At 39.1% G+C, this 21,837-nt stretch overlaps 1 protein-coding gene and 1 long non-coding RNA gene across 2 annotated transcripts in view; one reads left to right on the top strand and one right to left on the bottom strand.

The window, feature by feature from the left end:
• Window positions 1-18,477, top strand: part of REDIC1 (regulator of DNA class I crossover intermediates 1) — a 29,913-nt gene extending 11,436 nt beyond the window's left edge. The window contains exons 2-13 of the mRNA XM_074827759.1: window positions 412-451; window positions 2,534-2,669; window positions 3,542-3,674; window positions 4,169-4,235; window positions 6,006-6,206; window positions 9,183-9,292; window positions 13,203-13,735; window positions 13,993-14,065; window positions 14,754-14,814; window positions 15,364-15,430; window positions 16,534-16,616; window positions 17,174-18,477. Of these exons, the coding sequence (XP_074683860.1) occupies window positions 2,567-2,669; window positions 3,542-3,674; window positions 4,169-4,235; window positions 6,006-6,206; window positions 9,183-9,292; window positions 13,203-13,735; window positions 13,993-14,065; window positions 14,754-14,814; window positions 15,364-15,430; window positions 16,534-16,616; window positions 17,174-17,791 (2,049 nt within the window). The 5' untranslated portion in view covers window positions 412-451; window positions 2,534-2,566 and the 3' untranslated portion in view covers window positions 17,792-18,477. The remainder of the gene's footprint in view (window positions 1-411; window positions 452-2,533; window positions 2,670-3,541; window positions 3,675-4,168; window positions 4,236-6,005; window positions 6,207-9,182; window positions 9,293-13,202; window positions 13,736-13,992; window positions 14,066-14,753; window positions 14,815-15,363; window positions 15,431-16,533; window positions 16,617-17,173) is intronic.
• LOC141924723 (uncharacterized) lies at window positions 4,115-12,355 on the bottom strand. The gene is made up of 3 exons (XR_012623651.1): window positions 12,144-12,355; window positions 5,453-5,564; window positions 4,115-4,938 (listed from the first exon to the last, which is right to left on the bottom strand). It is a non-coding gene; the product is annotated as an uncharacterized LOC141924723 (long non-coding RNA).
• Window positions 18,478-21,837: the final 3,360 nt, after the last annotated feature.

Genomic DNA, 21,837 nt, shown 5'->3' on the forward strand with positions numbered 1-21,837 from the left:
AAAAGGTAGTCCCCAAAAGGCGCTTGTACTGTGCTCCTTCATTTTCTTTGCTGATAAGGTTTTGTAACTATGTTGCAGCATTACAAAGAAAATTAGGAGAAATTACTATATTGAGAAAGATTTTTTTGTGTTTTAAGAAATTAAGAATCGATGAAATGTTGCATTACAGGTCAAATGTCTAAATGCTTTCAATTCTGAATGTTCAATGTGTTTGGTAGCCCTAAGATAGGATGTGGTCCTATCTTTACCTGAGTGAACCAGGATCAATCTGACTTCAACAGATACATGTTGACTTCACTACCTGAAGGTTTTGTCCATTATAACATAGCATAACATAACATATTTGTGTTCTAAATTCTCAATACCATTGATAGTTTTACAATTAAAACAATAATAATTTGTATCTTTCAGGAGCAGAATCATATTAAAGCAGGAAAGGAGAAAGCAAAAGGTAAACAGTTCTAGTGATCTTGCATTTTATACTGCTATATAAATGCTTGAGTTGGTTCACTTAGGAAAAACTTTCAAGCGTTTGGAGTGAGACTCAGAACTATAGCATAACAGTTGTAATGTGTTTGCCTGACTGCATGTAACTTTTAGGGAAGAAGTCTTGTTCTAGGTTTACTACACTGAATTCCAGCAGGAAGAGGAGGGAGTAGGAGAAGGCATGAATGAGTGAATGTGCACAATTTAAGTTTTACTGAATTACTTCTGTTACTATATTTTGTTGGTATGTGCTGACACACAGGATTGCTTGAAGCCTCACAGTGACAACCACGTGGTCAGCTAGCCTAACACTTACACGTATACACAGTTATTTTTCTGGGCTACATAAAAGAATGTTAGGCTCATTGAAGTACTTCATTCTGACATTTGCAAAAGTAGGCCAGCTTATTTGTATTTTGAATCTGAAAGTGAAATGATAGAATCAAATTTATCCCTGGCATAGCAGAAGACATTTCAAACAGGAAAGAGAAAGAAAACAGTAAGGTAAAACAGCTATAACCATAGTAAGAGAAGTCAGTTTCCTCCTCAGCAGCAGGGGAAAAAGACACAGTATATGAAAGCTCCACCACTGAAGCTGGTACCCACCAATGCCCAGAGCAGATGCATTGGCATATACAGGAAGAGGAAAAACAGGTTGATACTATGGAGACAGTCTCTGAAATTAAAACCTTTACCTAAGGGAATGTGGGAGCAACCAGCAGCTTGTTGTCCCTGTCCCTTTCCCAATCTCCTGAAGTCCTGTGAGTTCTCAAAATACCTGTTTTCTCAGGGATTTGGTCTAAGCCACATAATTTCCATTGCAACTATGTAATTTGCTTCAGTGGAGGAGAGAAAACAGAAAAGGATCCAAGACAGGCTTGTTTTTAGTAATTTAGTACTAAATTACTAGATTACTACACACAACGGTAATTCTGTAATTGCTATTACACAATTAATAGTAATGTAGTAATTTATACGGGATGGGAAGAAAATATCTGGGACACTGAAGGAACACGAATACATTTTGGGGGTGTGGACTCCAAAGCAATATGAATTTTGAAGTGTTGATTTGTACACAGGCTGAATTTTCCTTACTGCAGATATTCTTCTTAACTGAAGAACAGGTACTTTCCACAGATGATAACATCCTAGAAAGCTAAAGATTGTGATATAATAAATTATACTGGAAAATAGTTACCAACAAACATGTTGAGTATATTAGTTACATGTAATCTGCAGTCATGAGAGGAATTACAATTCAGAAGAAAAGCATATGTTTTGGCATAGCCTTCAGTTTTCAATATCCTTCCTGCGGTTAAAATAAAGAAATCTTACTGGTTTTATTTATTCATCTGCTGTGCTTGATGCTAGTGATTTTAAGATGATTACTAATAGTCCCCTACAAATTGAAGATTTTTGTTTCCTAAATTTTCCAGAATTATCTGCCTGATATATTCAAAGTGTTAGTCATGTCTCTTTTTATTTCTCACAACAAAAAGCCTTTCTGAAGTCCCAGTCTTAGAGATTTTTCTTCCTTACTTTTTTCTCTTTTTTCTGTCACAAGACTATTTTCAATGTTGAGAAAGACAAATTTGGAGAACAATAAACCCTTTGTGTCATTATAGATGGCTGTGTGTATGTAATCTTGTTGATTTATTTGCCTACTAGTTTATAAGCTGCCTAAAAAGCCCAAGTTTAAACTTTTAAAGACTTTTGTTGCAGCATTTTGGTATGTCCTTTATTTTAAATAAATATTTTTAATGATCATACACAAAGTTTGAGGCATGAGTGTTTAAGGACTGTTTTTGGCATCAAGAGAACAGTGATTTATTTTGAATATGACTAGATTAAGACTTGCAGTCTTTTTCAAGGCAATAAAAATAAACTAAATAACAGGGTGTGAAATTCAGAGAGATTTAATCATGTGCTTTTATTATTAGGATTTATTTACTAAGTCTTGAATAATAATTTGAAAGGAATTATATATGCTGCTAATGTGTTGTTAAAGCTTCTGTCAAAAACTTATTCTCTCTTTTAACAAATGTAGGAATTCTTTGAAAAGAAGAAACTTAAATCAAAGATGAAGCTTCTGGAAGTATCGTCTCCTAAAAGTTCAGCAGTCAGTTTAGATCTCCTCAATCTGTATGTTGTTAACCAGATATCAACCAAAAAAGACAACACTGGTGAGTTTAGTGTAACAGTGTTCTGACTTCACAGTTAATGGAATCAGTTATCCTTAATTATTACTGCTATTATTTTAGTTCTTGTTCTTCCACTTATAACTTAATGATCAAATAAGTGTTGTTTTGCTTTTAAAATAAAAAATTGTAAGTAAATACAAAAACTATGATTGAATAAAAAGTCAAGACATAAGAGGAATCAAATAACCTTGGTACTGCCTACTTCACCTTTAAAGCCGTGTAACATGCACCTTCCTCATTCCGTTCATTAATTTTAACCTACATCCATTTCTTTTTCTCTTTGCCATTGAATGGGTCCATTTGTGTTTCATTTCCTTTTTCATAACTTTTGTGGGGCATTTGGAATAGTCTGTCAGTTCTACCCAGAGTATCTTTCTTAAAACCCATCATTAAGCTCCTAAAAAACCATCTCTGCAACTCGAGTGCTAACTCTTTACATGTAGATGTGGTGCTTAGGGACATGGTTTAGTGGTGGACTTGGCAGTGCTAGGTTAACGGTTGGACTTGATGATCTTAAAGGTCTTTACCAACCTAAATGATTCTATGATTCTTATCCTCTGTCACATATTCATAAACCAGATTGTGGAAAATTTGTTATCCTGTGCTCAGGAAGATTAGGTGATTGAGGAGGGCAACAGAGCCTGTCTACACACAGCAGCTGACCATAAATAATTTTATACTATAATGCCATTTAGAAGAAAGCTCTTGCATTGCTAGTAACAAAGAAAGCAAAAAATATGGCTCTAAATGGATTAGGAAACCTAAACCAACAACTTTTGCACTCTAATGAAAATTCAGGAAGCTCAAAACTTTCTTCAAGCCCAGCGCTGACATTCCAGATACTCTCATTGCAGAGAACACGAGGAAGCCAGTCCACATTGATATCACTGAAGATGTAAAAATGCCTGTTAGGAGGCACAATGTAGAGCTTCCCTTGTCACCACTACGTACACAACATACGTCAAACTTAGATGGCATCCAGAACAGGTACTTGTATAAAATAGGCAGTAATTAAGCTATAATGAAGTTCTGGAAAAGGTATTTCACGATGGTTTTATATTTGGGGTATTAAGTAAACATACATATACCATTCTAAGACAGAAGTTTCATAATCACTCCTAGCATTCCAGTGATACTCTTACTACGGGAGAGTAAATAAATGTATTGTAAATAAAAATCTGTACATGAAGCTGAGAGGTTTTCTTAAAAAAAATGTTTCTTTACTCATGTCAGGTACATACACTAAGTTTATCTCACAGACCAGGCTATTCAAATAGCGTTTTCCGCTTGCACTGTTTTCTCATCCAACTTCAGACACCCTGAAGTGGCTGACTCACACAGTGGCTGCTCATAACTGCTTAAGAATCAGGCCTTTTTAAGATGTGTGGAAAATTATTCTTAAATTATTTTGAAATCAATACTCAGAATGTTTTTAATCTTATACCTTGTATTTCATAGGCTGTTTTTATTCATTTTACAAGGTTACAAAAACAAGTATTGGACAGCAGAAGGCAGCATCTCTCAGAGAAAGTAAAATACCAGCATAATGTAAGTTTGTTGTTCCCACTGATGGAAAACTAAAAATGTGCAGCAACTACTGTATTTTTAAGTGATTTTTCAGTGACCAAATCTCATGGATAGTGAAGCATGTAAAGTCTTCCTCTTTAAGACTATATTGATATTTTATTTGCCAGTCATATTTTATATTTGTTCCTGCTATTTCTTACATATTTCTTGAAAGACTCACCTTGTTGTAGGCATTTTCCAAAATAATTAAGAATACCTGTGCTCTAAGCTAATCACAAAGGACAGACATTATGGGAAAGAGGCTGAGGCCAACTGCAAGTAAATTAAAAACAATATGCAAAAATGTGAAATGATGAAATATGAGAAGCATAGACAGAAGTGAGTCTTTAAGAGGAATTTAAGTACAAGTCTCAGTGGGTACAATTGGGAAGTTCATACGCTCATTGAGGTTACAGCAAGAAACATTCTCTAGATGGAATTTAAGCTTTTTTTAATGACCCATTCTACTGTTTCGTAAAAAAACAACTAAACAAAAAAACCCAATCAAGTTAGTAAATCTGTTAGAAGACAGTTTACATGACTCAGACTTGCTTGATAATACAGCTCAACTGATTTCTGCTGTTCATATCAGATAGGACTCTGAGGGAAAGGTGCTTGCAAAAGATGCTTGCACAGTATTTTTCTGTATTTTCTTGACCCATTCATGTTGCCAAAGCATGTTTACCTAGGATGAGAAAGAAAGATGTTTTTCTGGTGTTAGAAGTTCCTTTCTTTTGAGTCGGGAAGAATTCCTTAGTATAGGTGAAAAGTTTAGCTGTCTAATGTGTTTCAGCCAAGATCACCATGAGCTGCCACTACTTTTTTGGATATCACATTAAGTCAGCCTTCCCTTATAGTCATAAGGGAAGGTCTTGAAGACAGAGAGGACATATTTTCAGATTTAGTGTGGCCAGAAATAATGGATCAAAATGATAGCTAAGTTTCTCCTCAACCTCCACTTGTACGGACATATTTACATCAGTTTATTAAAACACTTGATAATGCAGCGTGCACACACAGAAAGCTAATTTAACATATGGATCAAAACATAAAGTCTAAGGCCTGTATGTTGCAAAGAATTGTTTTGAAAATATTATTAAGTTGAAGTATATCCAATTTAATTAATTAAGGTATATCCACTTTATTAAGCAGAAAGAGGGGCTATAAAAATAATAATTTTCAGTTTTCTGGAAACTTACAGTTTTGTGGTGCAAAGATTTTGTGCAATTAATGTACAAGGCTTTTGCACTGCATCAGTAGTTTGTGCTCTTTCACTGGATAAACTGGATTGCAGACATGACTTCCACGTAGCTGTGGATACAGAGACATGCCATGAGTTTTGCCTTCAAATATCTCCTGTTTTGATCTGCTTGAGATAACATTGTTGGTATCACAACATGCTGGAGTTCTCTCCTCAATGGATTAAAATATTTTTCATTTTACTACATAAGAACCAAGTCAGCAGATCATTTACCTACACTAAAAGCTAAAAATGTATTTATACCCATCTCTCCTCAGGATAACATTTGTGTACATGCTTCAACTTAAGTAGGTACTTATTTTTTCCCTAAAATAAGCCCTTATTACCTTATGTTTGTAATGAAAAAATCGTATCAAAATACATGAATATTTTCACTTGCATGTGGTATATTTGCAGAGATGTAAAAGAAACGGAAAGTTTTGATTACTTTGAACTTTATGCTTACGTCAAAACAGTTTTAGATAAATATCTCTTGGCTATGTTTTGTCTAGTTATCACAAGTAACAGAATTAAAGTATGCTGACTCTTGTATGGAACATGAAGAAAACATAGTAAGAGCTTTTAGTGCCTGTCCATTGTCCTCTTCTGATTTTTGGTCCTCTAACTGCACACAACTTTTTGAAGAAAATTTCAACACAAAGCTAATGGGCAACACTTGGGAACAGACCTATGAAGAGAAGCTGCAAACCCAGGTTTGGTTAATATTTTGTCATTTCCACAGAATTACTTTAAACTAACTTTCATTTATTTGGGGTGTAGAATTAGCGTAATGGTGAAGATAATTATGAATCAACATTTCCTGTAGGCTGGTGGCAATGAATATACAAATATATTTCTTTTATTGTTATAAAATACGCTTAACTTGAGCTTTTGTTCACTGAGCTCTCAGTATCGCTGATATATGCAGAAAGAGAGTTAGTCACATACCACTGACTTTCTTTTGTTTCTGACTTGTAAAGTTGGTTAAAGAAAACTGAAATGTATTACAGTTATAAATACAGCTTTCTTAAATGTACAATTAGTATAACTGGGTATCATATGATCCCAGGTGATCACCGTGACCTAATTTGTAATCATGCAGTGTCTCAGTGAGTAACATACTTCGTACAGTATTCTCAATGCTCCTAAAAGGATTGAGAAAAGCCTGATGTTCAACTCAAGTTAAGTTTAAGAAATGATTGAAAGTTATTTTTCTGATGCATATTACTATTTTTTTTCCTTTTGTTAACTTTGGGGTTTTTAAAAAAATCATCCTTAGAAAAGTGATAGCAAATATACTCTATTTTTAGAAAATATATTATTTATTGAAAATAATAAAACAAATTCTATGTGTATCACCGGTGGTATTTTAAAGTCTTGAGGTAAGGGAGGAAGGAGTACTTCAGGGTTTCAGAAGGGGAAATGTTGGGTTGTTCAGGGAATGGGTAGGCAGAAATGTACAGGAAGATGACCTAAAGGACAAAGGAGTCCAAGAAGGATGTTTTCAAAACACAAGGACAGTCCACCTCAGTGTTCAAGAGAATGAGTAGGTCCTGGACGCCAGTTTGGCTAAACCAGGGAACTCCTGAGTGAGCTCAGATGCAAAAGGGAACTGTGGAAGGAGGCATGGGCAACTCAGGAAGAATACAGCAGCATCCCCTGAGCTTGGAGGGGTAGCATTAGGATGGTCAGAGCTGAAACTCACAAGAGGTGAGAAGGGCACCAAGGAGGACTTCTATAGGTATGTCATCAGCAAAAGGAAACCAAGGAAAATGCTAAATAGAATTGAGACCTAGTGACAAAGGACATGGAAAAGTCTGAGGCACTCAAGACCTACTTTGCTTCAGGCTTTTCTGACAAGGTCTGCTCTCTGGCACATCTTAAAGCTCAGTAGAGAGTTTGGGGGAGAATGGTACAAAACAGTAGTGGAGGAACAAGTTAGGGCATCCTTAGTAACCTGGACATAAAGAAATACATAGGACTGGGACAGGGTGTGCCCAAGTATATTGAGGGAGTTGGATGACATCACTGCAGGACAGTTGTCTATCATCTTTGAAAGACTGTGGTGATCAGGAAAGCTTCTCAGTGACAAGAAATACACAAATGTTATGCCCATCTGCAAAAATGTAAGCACGATCTGGGGAAGTATTATCTCACCTCCGTCCCTGAAAGGATTATGGAGCTAGACCTCCCAGAGGAAATTCCAAGGTACATGAAGAAGGTGACTGGAAACAGCCATCATAGATTTACCAAGACCATACCGTGCCTAATGAACCTGACTGCCTTCTGTGATGAAATTGCTAGCTCTATGAATAAGGGAGAGCATCAGATATTTACCTCGACTTTAGGAAGGCTTTTGACAAGGTTTCCCATTGATCCTAGTAGCCAAAGTGGGGATGTACGAACCAGATGAGTGGACAATAAGATGGGTAAAAAATGGCTGTTACCATCATGCTCAAAGTAGTTGTCTGACAGCTAAAGTCTAATTGGCAACAGGTCAGTAATGGCAGGGATCCCCAGAGATTAATACCAAGTCCGGTACATCTTCATTAGAGAGTTGGACAATGGGACAGCATGCACCCTCAACGCGTTCATGCATGACACCAAATTGGCCGAGTGATCATTACAGTAGCAGGGCTGCTACTCAGAGGGATCTTCACAAGCAGAAGGCCACAAGAAACTTCATAGAGTTTGACACCGAGAAATACAAAGCCCTGTACCTTGGCAGAAATAACCCCACATGTCAGTGCAGGTGGGGCCTGACTGATTAGGCAGCAGTTTTGCAGAGCAGGATCTGGGGGTGCTGGTGGACAAGAAGTTGTACGTGAGTCAGCAGTGCGCCCTCTTAGCAGCGAAGGACAACTACATAGATGGGTGTATTAGAAACAGCATACCCAGCAGTCAAAGGCTAGTGATTGTTTCCTTTTGAGCAGCATATGTGAGAACACATCTGAAATAATGTGTCCAGTTCTGGGACCCCCAGTACAAGAGAGAGATCAACAAACTGTGGCAAGAGCAATGAAGGGTCACAAAAACTGTTAGGAGATTGGAGCACATGATGAATGTGGAGAGATTGGGGCTTTCATAGCCTGGGAAAGAGAAGGCTATGGGGTGAACTAAGTGCTGTCTTCCACAGTCTAAACAGTTACAGACAGGACAGAGCCAGAGGTACACAGTGAAATGGCAAGAAGTAAAAGTCACAAGTTTCAACAATGGAAACTGTATAGGAAAAAAATATTGCCACAAAAGTAGCTAAGCACCAGAAGAGGCCATCCCAACCGGCTGTGGAATCTCAGTCCTGAACAATCCTGAACAATCTGGCCTAACCTCGAAGCTGGCCCTGCTTTGAGCAAGTGGGATTAGATGCCTCTTGAGGTCCCTTCCAGACCAGATTATGTGATCTTCAGCGGAACATCAGCTTGTTACAGTCTATCAAGGTTGTTCATACTATGGGAGGACAGGGTGCTAAAAGGACACTTTCCATATTAACAGTGATATGCAAATATGGAAAAGTATGAGTTATACAGAACTCAGCTGGGCTGTAAGGAGGTTTGGGCTTCCACTGTAAACATAAAAAGAAGTAAAAATAGTGGGAAAACATGTATATTGTTGCAAACCCAACCTTAAAGTTTTAAACACTATAACTATTATATATATTCAGAGTTTGATAGCTTCTCCTGTTTTCTCAGCCAGGAAATAGTTCTTCTGATCAAGACCCTTGGATAATAAAACCTCTGAGCCAGTGTATTTTCAAGAAGTCTGATACAGTGCCTCAGGAACTGTTTAAGCCATTGCATAGGTAGGCAGTGATTTTACATTAACAAGAGAAATAACAGTCAAGTTTAAATAAGAAAAATACTAAGATAATCTTGATTAATCATTTTTCACTGATTTTTGATGCTTTTCAAATAGAAATTGAAATTAAATGCAAAGACTGAACATACCAATCTATTTAAATTTGCTGAAAGGCAGCAAAATGTGAATTTTAGGTAGGTGCTTGGAACCATAATCTATTTTTTGCAACATCACAAACATGATGGTGTTACTGAATTCACCCCAAGTGAGAAGCACAGATTTACTAAGAGGCCACAGGGAGGGTAGCTGCCCCAGCTCTCATTAGTTCTGGTCATTGTTGCAAGTGCTTTTCTGATGACCTTGATGCTGAGCAACTTCTCCACCTACACTGTTTACATTTGGGATTCCAGGAACAAAGCATTTTCTTTCCTTCTGTTTCATATGTGATCCTACTATAGCATTTTCTCTTTTTTTAGAGTTAGTTCAGTAATACTCATATGAGAATATACACTTTGGTTTTAAAAGACTGGATAGAAATCTACAATATATTTCTTTTTGTATATGCTGATTAAAAATCTTTTTAATCACAGAGGGTTTAGGGCCAGACTAATTTATACTAAACATTTTATTTCAGTTTCTTTCCATGGGCTCTTGCCTTGGATCTAGGGGTCTTACAGGGCTAATCTTTCTTTACCCTTTTTATTCTGTAAGTCTGCTGTCTGGTTGAAAGTTCCTGTCATAACTTTGGCTGGATAGATCCATGTCTTGGTTTTGGCTGGAATTAAGTTAATTTTCTTTCTAGTAGCTGGTATAGTGCTGTGGTTTGGAATTAGGATGAGAATAATGTTGATAACACACTGATGTTTTAGTTGTTGCTGAGCAGTGTTTATACTAAGTTGAGGAATTTTCAGCTTCTCATACTGCCCTGCCAGCAGAAGCTGGGAGTGCACAAGAAGCTGGGAGAGGGCATAGCAAGGAGAGCTGCCTCAGATGAGCCAGAGGGATATTCCATACCATATGACGTCATGCTCAGTATATAAATTGGTGGGAGCTGGCTGAGGGACACCATGGCTTGGGGATTGGCTGGTCATTGGTCAGCGGGTGGTGAGCAACTGTACTGTGCATCACTTGGTTTGTATATTCTATTATTATTATTATTTCCCCTTCCTTTCCTATCCTATGAAACTGTCTTTATCTCAATCTACAAGTTTTACTTTTTTTTTCCCAATTCTCTTCCCCATCCCACTGGTATGGGTGGAGTGAGTGAGCAGATGTGTGGTGCTTAATTGCCAGCTGAGATTAAACCACAACAAGCCATAAAAAAACACATATTATTTTGCTGTTCCTGAAGTACTTACAGCCTGTTTGCCTGGGAAGTCAAGTGACTGATAAGCTCACTGACCGCATGATAACAGATGAACACATCACCTTCCAGTCTTAGCCACCTTAACTTTCTCTTTCTCTCTTCTCATAGCTTCTTCCAATATCTCCAGCAAAACCTAAAATGAGGGTAACATTCACCTTGCTGTATATCTTGGTGAATTCCTGATGAAATCCTTACATTAAAGCCCTACATAACCTTATCTCACCTACATATCCCCTTTCATTTCTCCACAGGCCCTCAGGCCTCCACTCATCAGTTTGTGGCACCTTCCTTAGTCCTCTGCCCATTCATGGCTCACTAACAACATCTCCTTTACAACTGTTCTTCAAATCCATTTATTTGTATCACCCTTGTTTTGTTTTCATCCATTGTAGCCATGAATTCTTATACCTCAAGAGCTGGCAGTTCTCCTGGGAAGGGAGTTTCTTTTGCTGTATGCAAAAAGTAGAGTATAAACTTACACAATTGTTTAATGTAATTGTAACATACTGATGATGTAATCAACATGCATACGTCTGAGAGCTGTCATTAAATATTAACTAAAAATTTTAGATGTTTTATTTCCTCATCTACTATTACTTAGCATTACAAAATGTTCAGCTGGAGTGAAGAAGGAGCCTCTGAACTGCTTCACAAAATGGTTTTACCTTCCTCATGTAGATTTATGCAAGTTTCTCCAGAAACAAACTCTAGTGTGTTTAGCCTTTTAAAAGTGTTCTGGAGAGGTTTCTGCAAGTAGAGGACACTACTTTCTCATTTAAGTTCTCTAGGATCTTTATCCAGTTCCAAGTATTTGCTGATCAAAACATTACAGAATTTTTCTCCAGTAAGAGTTTTCTGTACTACATTTCAGTTTCCAAGTTCCATTGATAGCATTGCTCAAAATTTTTAAAGAAAGGGCATTTTTTTTGAGCAGCCACCTTTGCCAGTTGTCTGTGCTTTAGAAGCCTCAACTTTTTGCTCAGATTTTCTGAAAGGTCAATCAGCAGATCAAGTCTAGAAAAAAGCAGTGAAGGTGTTAGATTAAGAGCCAAGTAGATGAAAGCATGATAGCTTTCATGCTAATAATCCTAGCACGATAGCATCTTCAAAACCACTACTATCAGAAGTGGGGTAGGTGTCGTGGGTAGAGTGACGCACTTCACTCGTAAGAGAGAAGTAGCAATGTGTTTATTGATATAAAAGAGCGATTTAACAAAGTTTGATAGTAAATGTGACAGTGGTTTAACAAGATTCAGTGGCAAGGTTCACTTGGCATTTACTACATGGAGGACAGGGTCAGACGAAACTGTCAGGGAGAGCTTCCAGTTGAGTCACGAGGTTCAGAATGGACCCTCTTGCTTTCTAAACTCCTCAGAAAAGAGTTAGTCCTAAACTTGGTCAACAGTTTATGTCTAAAGGATTATGTATGCACAATCAAGCCTTTATATCACTTAAGATTTCAAAGTTTAGCATGCTGTTAATCACTTACCGAGAATCTGTTGCGGCAAGGAATCTCTCAACCTCGAGGAGTAACCTTGAGAGGTGTCCCTGCTCAAGGGGAGATCCTGGCTGCAGTCCATTGCTGTGCAGGAGAGCTCAACAGGCCCTGGGCTGTCCACTATTTATGGAGTAAGAGCATTGACTTATAGTCATATTTGCATACGAACTACAGGTGTTAGTTTCTTCCAAATTTGTCATGAGTTGGACATTGACCAGTACTGTGGTTAGGTGGGCACGTTGTTCAAATTAGTCCTTGGCTATTGTGTTGTTATCTGTCTCCCCCGAATCCACTTTGAGTAGGATGCAGCCATCACGACCAGAGATATCCATTACCACCACCCCTGGTGGTTGTCACTTGAGCAGGGTTGTGGGAAATACAGGTCGGGTTGGGGGCAGGGAGCACACCGCCACAGTAGGGAAGTATGGGCAAAACAAAATGTCTGACTGGCCTCCTGACAGTGGAACAGAAAGATTCTGTGCTGAATTAGGGTTACTGACCTCAAGTACGAATGGAAGACACTTGCTCAAGAGATCAGGAATTAAGCAGCACACAGAGCTTATTATGAGCTTTCAGTACAGGAGAGAACTGTAGTCTTGAAGAATAAACTATTTTTATGAACGGAATAAGCCGTCTTCCTATTTTTTTTCTTTTCCTTTTTTTTCTTTTTCTTTTTTTTTTTTTTCCCCCCCCCAAAGTAGCCTTCTTCGGTCAGCTGGTGGAGCAGCAGTGACATACTGTGGCTGATTTTATAAATCACAGTTCCCGACTCAGGAAGATGACTCATGTCTTGGGATGTTTGGAGACATGAAACAACGCCTTTTAAACCAACCTTACTATAAAGTGGAAATAAAATACAGGACACAATTTCAGTTGAAATAATGTACATTTGGGACAACAGCAAGTGTGATGAGCAGTAAAGTCTTTGAGATTTTTATCATCAAGTTATCATAGTTTGTTGTGTTAGCAGTTAGTATTTTGCTTATTTATGTACTGAGCAAACTGTTTTTTTCTTTTCTACCCCCTCTCCACCTCACCCCCCACCCCCAGGCTGGGCTATATGAATTCTGCCAGCAAAAATCCAGTGATAATGACCAGTAATGAATCAGAAAACAGTGAAGGAATAAAAGAATCATTGTTTGATGTTGTGAAAGAAACTGCAGAACTGAAAGCTCCCCAAGATGGAAGTGATTGTTCCTTTCTGACACTGTTTGAAGATGAGAGCCAACCAATCCATAATAATCCTTCCACAAAGCATTTTAATCCTTTTGTTAACCAAAGCAGTACTGCCATTTTTTTCATTGATCCTGATGATAGAAATCAAATGACTAACAGAAATTATCCTTATGATACTAGAGAGGCTTATCCTGCAATCAATACAAAAAAAAGTTCTGTAGACAGACACCTTGAAGGCATTTTCACAGCTCCAAAACAGGTTTTACTTAAAAGTAACAATGCCTCAAGTGCAAGCTACAAGAATACCAGTGGACTTCATAAAACCCACCTGCAGGACTGTCATGAGGGACAGCACTGCTTCATACCCTCTGAAAAGAAAGAAAAACCTGCAAACCTTGAAAAAAATGGTGCGTGTCATTATTTTAAGGACATATATTCTGGGTTTTATTCTCCTTTTAAAGACATATGTTTTTATAACCAGAGATGTGTCTGTCCTGACCAAAAACCATGTCACGAGTCTTCAGAATGCAGCAATTTAAAATTAAAAAGAGCCCATTTTAAATCCAATTATTTAAATTATTTTTAAAAGTTCACGGAAGCATTTATTTTTAAATTGCATTTATGTGATTGCATTTTAAAATCAAGGTTTACTTCTTTATTTTAGAGTCATTTGCTTATCATCACGATCAGCAGATTAACTTAAAGGAGAATGTAGAGAACGATTCAAGAAAAAAAAGGTGAGTGCCATAGAACTTATCAATCATCTACACACTAGTGGTAACTGCAGAGACCTTGCTGAACTGGAGAAATCCTGCTAAGAGGATATGAAGGCAAAATTCCAAAAGGATTACTGAGGACCCAGTTTTCCCAGTAAAAATAGTAGTCAATAATGAGAATAAATTTATGCACAGGTAAGTCTTTTATACCATTGTTCATCTGTCTATAACAAGTACAGAGAAAGTCTGTTTCATGGGGCAATTCTGAGTCCCTGAAGTTAAGCTGTTGCTCTGACTTGCCCTCTAAAAGACCCTGTCTCCTTCCACTGATTACAGAGGAAGTTAGTGTCTCCCTGGACTAAAGTTAGCATATGCGAGTGCCCCATGTTTTACAAAACAGTTTTATTAAAGTCTCTGATCCATAACACCTTCCATTTTACAAAGCAGTGCTATCTTCTGTCATCTCTCATATTGAAGCTCACTGTGTTTCAACAGAAGTGAAGTTTGTGAAAAACAGATTCTTGGTGTTACATCTCAGGTTCAGAAATAAGTTCAATGCTCTCAATAGTGGGAAGCATTTCATGGTTACTGAAGAAAAAATAAAAATTGAAGACAAAAATGTCACCAGTAATGATTTTAATTCAGAAAGAAAATAAAAGTACAGGAGGGGAAATCACTTACCAGAGAACTCTGTGTTTGCATCCCTCAGTGATGATGAGTCTGTGAAAGAATCAGCCTGGAGACAGAACCAGCTCTTTGGATTTGAAGAGGTAACTTTTTAAAGAGACATAATTTTTGTCAAACCTACTGTTTGTACCATTCATTTGAGATGGAGAAGGAATGTCCGCAGCAGTTAGAAGCTGAATTTAGCTTCACTGAATTCACTTCTGAGGAAGTTCCTTTTTTGTCATGGTCTATGTAAGGAATCCAGAAAGAACAGCTTCTAGTGAAGTCGTTCAGATAGATAGCCCTTTCGGGCTGTCATTTACATCGTTTGATTCACACCTAAGCTGACGCCTGAAATACATTGTGCAAAAGTTACACATTAACCCTTAGGATCAGATGCTGCAGGCAGTGCCCAGACATTATAAGGAGGACACTTCAGTATTGTAAAGGAGCTTTATGCCAGTATACATATAAAGAATATTTTATATATTTTGCCTGTAGAAGTCACGCAGATACGTGCAGTATTGCTCAGCGGTTTTGTACCTCTTAAAATACTTTGCAATACAGTGCAGTAATACAGAAACTGAATGTTCCTCACCCGAGGAGCTGATCCAGCTGAACACTCACTATTAACACTTAATTATTTTTAAAAGTTCACAGCAGCACAAGAGAAAGAGTATAAGTTTGGAGTGAGTTCAAATCTTCACAAGGTGGAGAAGGGTTAGTACCATTTATACATTATTAATTGAAAAATCAGATTTTTCTTTACATGTGAAACTGAAACAGTTACTTTTAAATCCAGGGAGAAGTGTTTTGACCTTTTTAGGATGTTACATTTGATGAGGGCTTGTATTTTTGATTCACACAGTACTGTTTAAAGAAGACTAGCATTACCAGGTAACTAAGAACTATCTGTGTTTGCTTTTCCTTGAAGAGGTAAATTCAGGTTAACTTCTCTCTGGTGAGTATTACACACATATTTTTCATTGTCCCATTTCCTCCAAAGTTGTCCCCTAAACTGAAAAGATAGCTCTGAAAGTCGGGGTAACTGCTAAAAATAATATAAATCCACAAGAGAGGTCAAGAGTATTATCTGAACACCATGACTCAAGTTTACTAACATCATCATATAGTAAAAGTGCCAAGTAAATGCCGGTAATTTTATTTCCTTCTGTTCCTGCAGACCTCTGTTGATCAGAAAAAATCTTTGACATGTTTTTTGTATTAATTAATATCTTCATTAGATATTTGACATGTGCCATTTTACTGGTCCAGTCTTTACTAATATTTATTCTCTCCCACTAGACTATATGCTGTCATTCCACATGTGAACAGAGTGAGAGGAATCAGCAGGGAGACCCCACATCCTTTCTGCTCCCTCATTAGCTGTAGGGCTCAGCTGTGCTGGCTGTATTGCAGAGCAGAAGAGCTCCTGAGGGCCTCCAAGAGAAAAAGATGTAACCTGCATGGCAGCCAGTGTGTGCAGGGAGTTTGTTGTGGTCTCTCCCCGCCCTTGCTCTGCAGAGTCTTTCCTCGTTTTGGGTAGCACATTTCTGCTGCTGGTGCAGGCTGCTGATTAACAGCATAGCTGAAGCTTTGGGGCACCCGTTGCACACTTTCTGTTAAGACATGTTGTCTCGAGAGGAGAAGAATTGGCTATTGCCAAGAACTAGATTGACCTCGCTAACACTTCATTCTTTAAACAGTACCTTAAAATTGCATCAGCTGTAGTAATGTTTAATTCTACGTGCTGTACTTGAGAGTTGGATGTTTGGGGAATTTTTGGTGAGTAAGCTTTCTTTCCTTTTCATCTCATTTTTCAGATGTGGAGTCATCAGTCAGCAGCCAGTCTCCCTGTTACTCGCCAAGGCAGACAGAAAGCTGCTTCAGCTCTAGTCCTGACATGGTGTGTACTGCCCCTTTATGGCTTTGCAGGGTACATTTGAATTATATCTGTATGCCTGAGTGAATCTAAGGGTGGATGTAGCTGGAATCTTATTTATGTTTTTGTTTTGTACAAGGCAACTTCAAGGCAACAAGACAAGAAAAGATTAGCTGTAAATTTTCCTAAGTAGTTTAACAGACATGTGGTCTGGTCTCTTGATAATACCAGGCCTTGTGGAATTACAGTAAAGTGACTTCTGTATTCTTCCTTGATGTATAGCTACCTCGCATCACATGTCTGTAAGGCAGGTGGATTTGACACACCGTGTGTTTTCAGCCATTCTTGAACACCAAAATGCCACAATGTAAGAATATAAATTCTGTGTGCGAGTGAAGGTCTGCCTTACCCACCTTCTCTTCAACAACGGCCACAAGTACACCCTTGGAGAAAGAATTTAAAAAAACAAACAAACAACCAAAATCTGGCCTTTCTGTTTATTTAATTAACTTGGTCATCAATGTAGTCCTTAGTTATTGAACTATTTAAACAGTTGCATTCACACAATTCTGTTCAAACAGTCTGAAGAGGAAGACGCAGCCAAAAAGAAGGAATATCTGAACAATCAGTCCTTGAAGATCAGTGATGCCAACCCAGTCTCAGGCTCAGCAAGCACAGAGCGCCCCAAGACCTCTCACACCAGACCTCTCCAGCCCAGCAGTACTTTGACTAGAGAAGAAGCAAACCATCTTCAGGAGAAAAGGTCTATTTTATGTGCCACAGAGGAGGAAAGTAAAAACCAGCCCGCCCCATCTGAGGGCAGCTCCTTACACCAAGCTCTCAAAAGAGGGAATGTCACTCGCAGTACCCGCCGTGATGTTTGGTCGCAGACTGAGAGCTCTGTTCCAGAAGCAGAGAAGGTGGATGTTGCCACCCAGTGTGGCAGGATGCGGGTGTGCAGCTGTGGGGGCTCCCGCCCCTCTGCCCGCAGCCCGGGGGGGGTCCCTCCTCCCAGCACCGCGGGCACCGCTGGAGGGCACGAAATGCTGGCCCATGAGGGGCTGCAGCCTGCGGGCACGGGCAGCGCGGCCGCAACAGCGGCGTTTTCTGCTGAAGCCGAGTATCTGAGCTTGGCTGGCAGGAGGACTCTAGAGGTGCTGAATTACGTTAATATAATGAAGGAGAGAGATAAGCACTGACCCGCTAGAATGGCATGTGAAGAATAGAGAAGTTTTGTCCTGTTCTCAGTGTGTTTCATTTAACTGGCATATCTTGATTTTTCTAGCCTGGTTAGACAAAATATTTGTTTGCTGTTTGTTTGCTTTAAATTAGTATTAACTATAGATCTCTATCTACTCACTGCTGCCTCTAAGTATGGATTGCTATAGATCTCTAACTGTTAACATAGGATTTTACAATAGCCTAGTAAATGTAAACCTGAGGAATTAGATTGGCGTCCCCACCATATATCCACAGGATTCTGTAGGTTGGGATTGACTTTGCTTCTCTTGAATGTAGTGGAAAGAGTCTGTTTCACTTCAAACCATATTTGATGTGGCTCTTAGTTCAGAACTGTTGTCTGATTCTTATCCATTTTAACAGACAAGCTACCCACTGCCATATGTTTGTCCTAAGTACAAAAATGGAAAACAACAGAAAATCTACATCTGCACACATAGAATGTAACTTTAAAAGAACTAACTTATTAATTTTTACCAAAAAAAAAGCTTAATTTTTCCTTCCATAGCAGTTCTACTGATTCATTATGTGGCTGTTAATACTGACAAATCTTTTATGTGTTCGTATTTTGCCTGCAGATTGAAAATCTGAAATGCTTTCATCTTCATTTCAGTATTTGTGTGAAGCTACAACTTACAACAAATAAAAGTTTCTGATAATATTGTTTCTAGGTGATATTCTTTCCTTCTAAGAAAGTTCCTAGTAAAGGCGTCAGGGAGATTCACTCTGTTATTGACATCTTCCACTTGTATATCCATACACTTTTACTTCCATACACATCTCTCTCTCTCTGTAGATGTTACATGTGTGTGTGTGTATAAAAGTGTGTGGTGTACATGCTGGCATTAGCCGGCTGGCTGCGGGCAGGGATCCTGTTCATTACAAATGGGCTTGGGCAGAAGCTATGCTGGAGACTATAGCTTAAATAGTGCAGGAGATTTGCTTTTATAAGGTTAATATATTATACTTTCTCCCTTGGAGACAGCTGTTAAAGGATTCACTGCCTTCATTCTCACCAGGTCAGTTTCTTTTATTTCTACATTTTGTAATAAAAGGTTTTGTGGATGAAGGGCTGTGTGTCACCCAGCCCTGATGAGACCCGTCACCATTCTTTGTCTCCATTATCATCATCAAAGTAGTGGCTGTGCTGGCTCTTTTTTTTTTTTTTGCTGGCTTTTATTTTTGAAGATAAGAGCCCATTTTAAAAGAAGGTCTACACTGCTCAACAGTTTGCAAGTTTATGGCTATGCCATTTTAAAAATAGGGTTTCAGAAATTTCAGCAGACTTTTCTGTACTTGGAAGAAAACAGCATCGTCTTTTATATATACAAATTGCATACATGGGAAGTGGTTTGCACAGCTGGACTTCTGAAACGTGTAACTATCATTTAGCCAATTCACTGCCCACTTCGTAAGGCTTGACATAAGCAGATTTTCTTTTTTAGGTTGACTCAATTTATTGTTAAAGTGAGCTCCCAAGTAATTTTTTCATCTGAAACGGCAATGCTCATCTTCTTCACAGGAACTATAATTTATTTGAGTAACAGCTATGATTTGCTGAAAGCTCAGCCATTACCTGGGGTTTGTAAGGCACCGTTGTTCACCCAGCGTTACGAAGCCCGTGCAGACTGTGCCACACCAGCAGCCGCCCCTGCTGCCCGGCGTTAGGACACCTCGAAGGCGGGCGTTTTCCTGGCAGTCCCCCATGCCTGGTACATACCTGTTGGCCTTCCCAATGGCGAGTGTCCAGCGTCACGGCCCTCCTCACCGGGACTGCCCGGCTCGCTTGGTCTGCCAGCCTCCTGCAATATGCCGTGGCAGAGGCCACGTCACAGCTAAAAGCTCCAGCATTGTACATTTGAGATCTGAGGCGTTTTATTAGACTGGCAGATGTAAAATTGTCACATGGCCAGAGAGTTCTCCGGTGGCTGTGCTTAGAGAGATGCTGAAGTGGCCCAACCCAAGGCAAACTGCCATTAACTTGCAATGGAAGTTACGCTCCTGATTTCTGGCATCGGTGCTGGGACTTTTGAATTTTATTTTGTTTTACAGTGAAGTGAGGTACCCGAGTTCAGGCAGATACTCATGATCTGCAGAACTACCCTCTGAGCGGAACATATTACCAGTCTGCTCGTGTGACCCTATGGGACAAAGAGTGCAGGTCAGAACTGGGAAAAGAGAACTGGTTGCACAGTATGGATGTAGATGTGGGGGCTTTCAAATGAAGCAATACCTCCTTATTAAGTTATCTCTCATACCTCTCATAATTTAGAGCCTTTCAGTAGGTAAAGCTTATTTTCACTTCGGTCACTAATATAGAAACTCTCAAAATCTGTCCGGTTCCAGCCAGGTTTCAGCCTAGATTGCACCATTTCCCAGTAAGGGCTGAAATTACGCTGCTCAGTGCCAGACACCCATTTTCTGACTGGCTGTACATCAGAGCTGCATACATGTCTCAAATGGGATAATTCAACACTTGGGATATGTCAATCACTGTAGATAATCATGTTCCAAAGCCTCTGGATGAGAGTGTATAGAATCCAATTACCTTATGATTTTTACCTGTAATTGCAAATCAATCAGAAGAAAGAAAACTATCTTTGTAGTGGTATGTGTGCTGGCAATGATTATAAATAAGGTAGTGTGCTCTTTTTAGCCACTAGAGAAGTATTTTAAAGTATTTATGTTACTATTATTGCATTAGAAGAGAATCATGCTTTGTCCTTATCTCGGTGCCAATCTTCCCCTCTGCTCAGGTGCTTTCTCTCACCTGATTTTTTTGTAACTTTTGGGAAGAGCTGAGTTTGGTTTAACAGGAATCTCCTCTCTCTCTCAGCAGTAGCCTCAAATCCAGCTTTCTTCACTTGCTACTTCAGCAGCCGATGATATTAATCCACCGATATTTGTAACCTCCAGTAATGACCATCATCCCACTATACACATCCAGGCACCACCAGCTTTCTCTGAGGCAATAGCATAGGCAAAGAGGCTCCTTTTTCATCCATGGTAATCTTCCTCACAGTGTGCTAAGTCTCCAGGGAGGCCACAGAAATGTGTATGGTTTTAACTGTGTTTGGTAAGCAACAATTATAAGTTGAGTTTTGTTGGGGAAAAGGACAGAAGGGTGCCTGTAGTTAACTGAAGACTGGGAGCATTGGTTTAACGGTGGCACTTGAATGCTTCTAAATACAGATGGAAAGAAAGACTCACTGAAAACATTACCCTAAGCTTCAGTCAGAAGCAGTTTCAATATGCAGCTGGTAACCTTTATTCCTGTAAAATCAGCTCTTAATTACAGTAACCTGCAAGGTAAGGTTTTCTGGGCAAGCACCAACAGAAATTTTGTTTCATTAATGGGTCAGTTTATTGCTGGATGTTATTATGCCAAGAGCCTCAACAAACTTTGTAGAAATCCTTATTTCATTTTTGTGAAGGATTATCATTGTAGGAAATGAGAAGCTTAAGTCTTCATACAAGTGATTATTTCTCAGGTGGAAAGTGTTTGTGAATTGGCTTTTTAAGGGTTTTAGCAGACAGCAGATTCAGGAAGGATGAGTTTCCTGGAAAAAATACTCAACTCCCTGCATCCAATGCCTCATCTATCCCCACAAAAGAGAATGACCTTTCTGCAATGCTTCTGCAGCCTCTTTTCACTGACAGCCTCTGATGGGTTAGAGGCGACAGTCCCAGGTACCCAAATCGGAGCTTGCTGCTCCAGGGCTGGTGATACCGAACACCAGCAAGGTCTCATAACTCTGTGAGCGGAATACCAAACGCTCACCCTCTCTCCTAGACACACTGCTGTAAATTCACACCTTACACCTCAACAGCGCTCGCTCTGGATGCTGCAGCTCTCTGGATGCGAAAGCCAACAGAGACCAGCTCGCAGTGAGCTCCCGCGCAGCAGGCAGGCGGCTGCAGAGGGTGCTGATACACCAGCTCCATGTGGAATCTTGGGCTAAAAGACAGAGTCAGTGGAGATGAGGCAGGAAGCTGCAAGAGGGCT

Source organism: Strix aluco, chromosome 5, assembly GCF_031877795.1.
Source record: "Strix aluco isolate bStrAlu1 chromosome 5, bStrAlu1.hap1, whole genome shotgun sequence".
NCBI classification, from domain to species: Eukaryota; Metazoa; Chordata; class Aves; order Strigiformes; family Strigidae; genus Strix; species Strix aluco.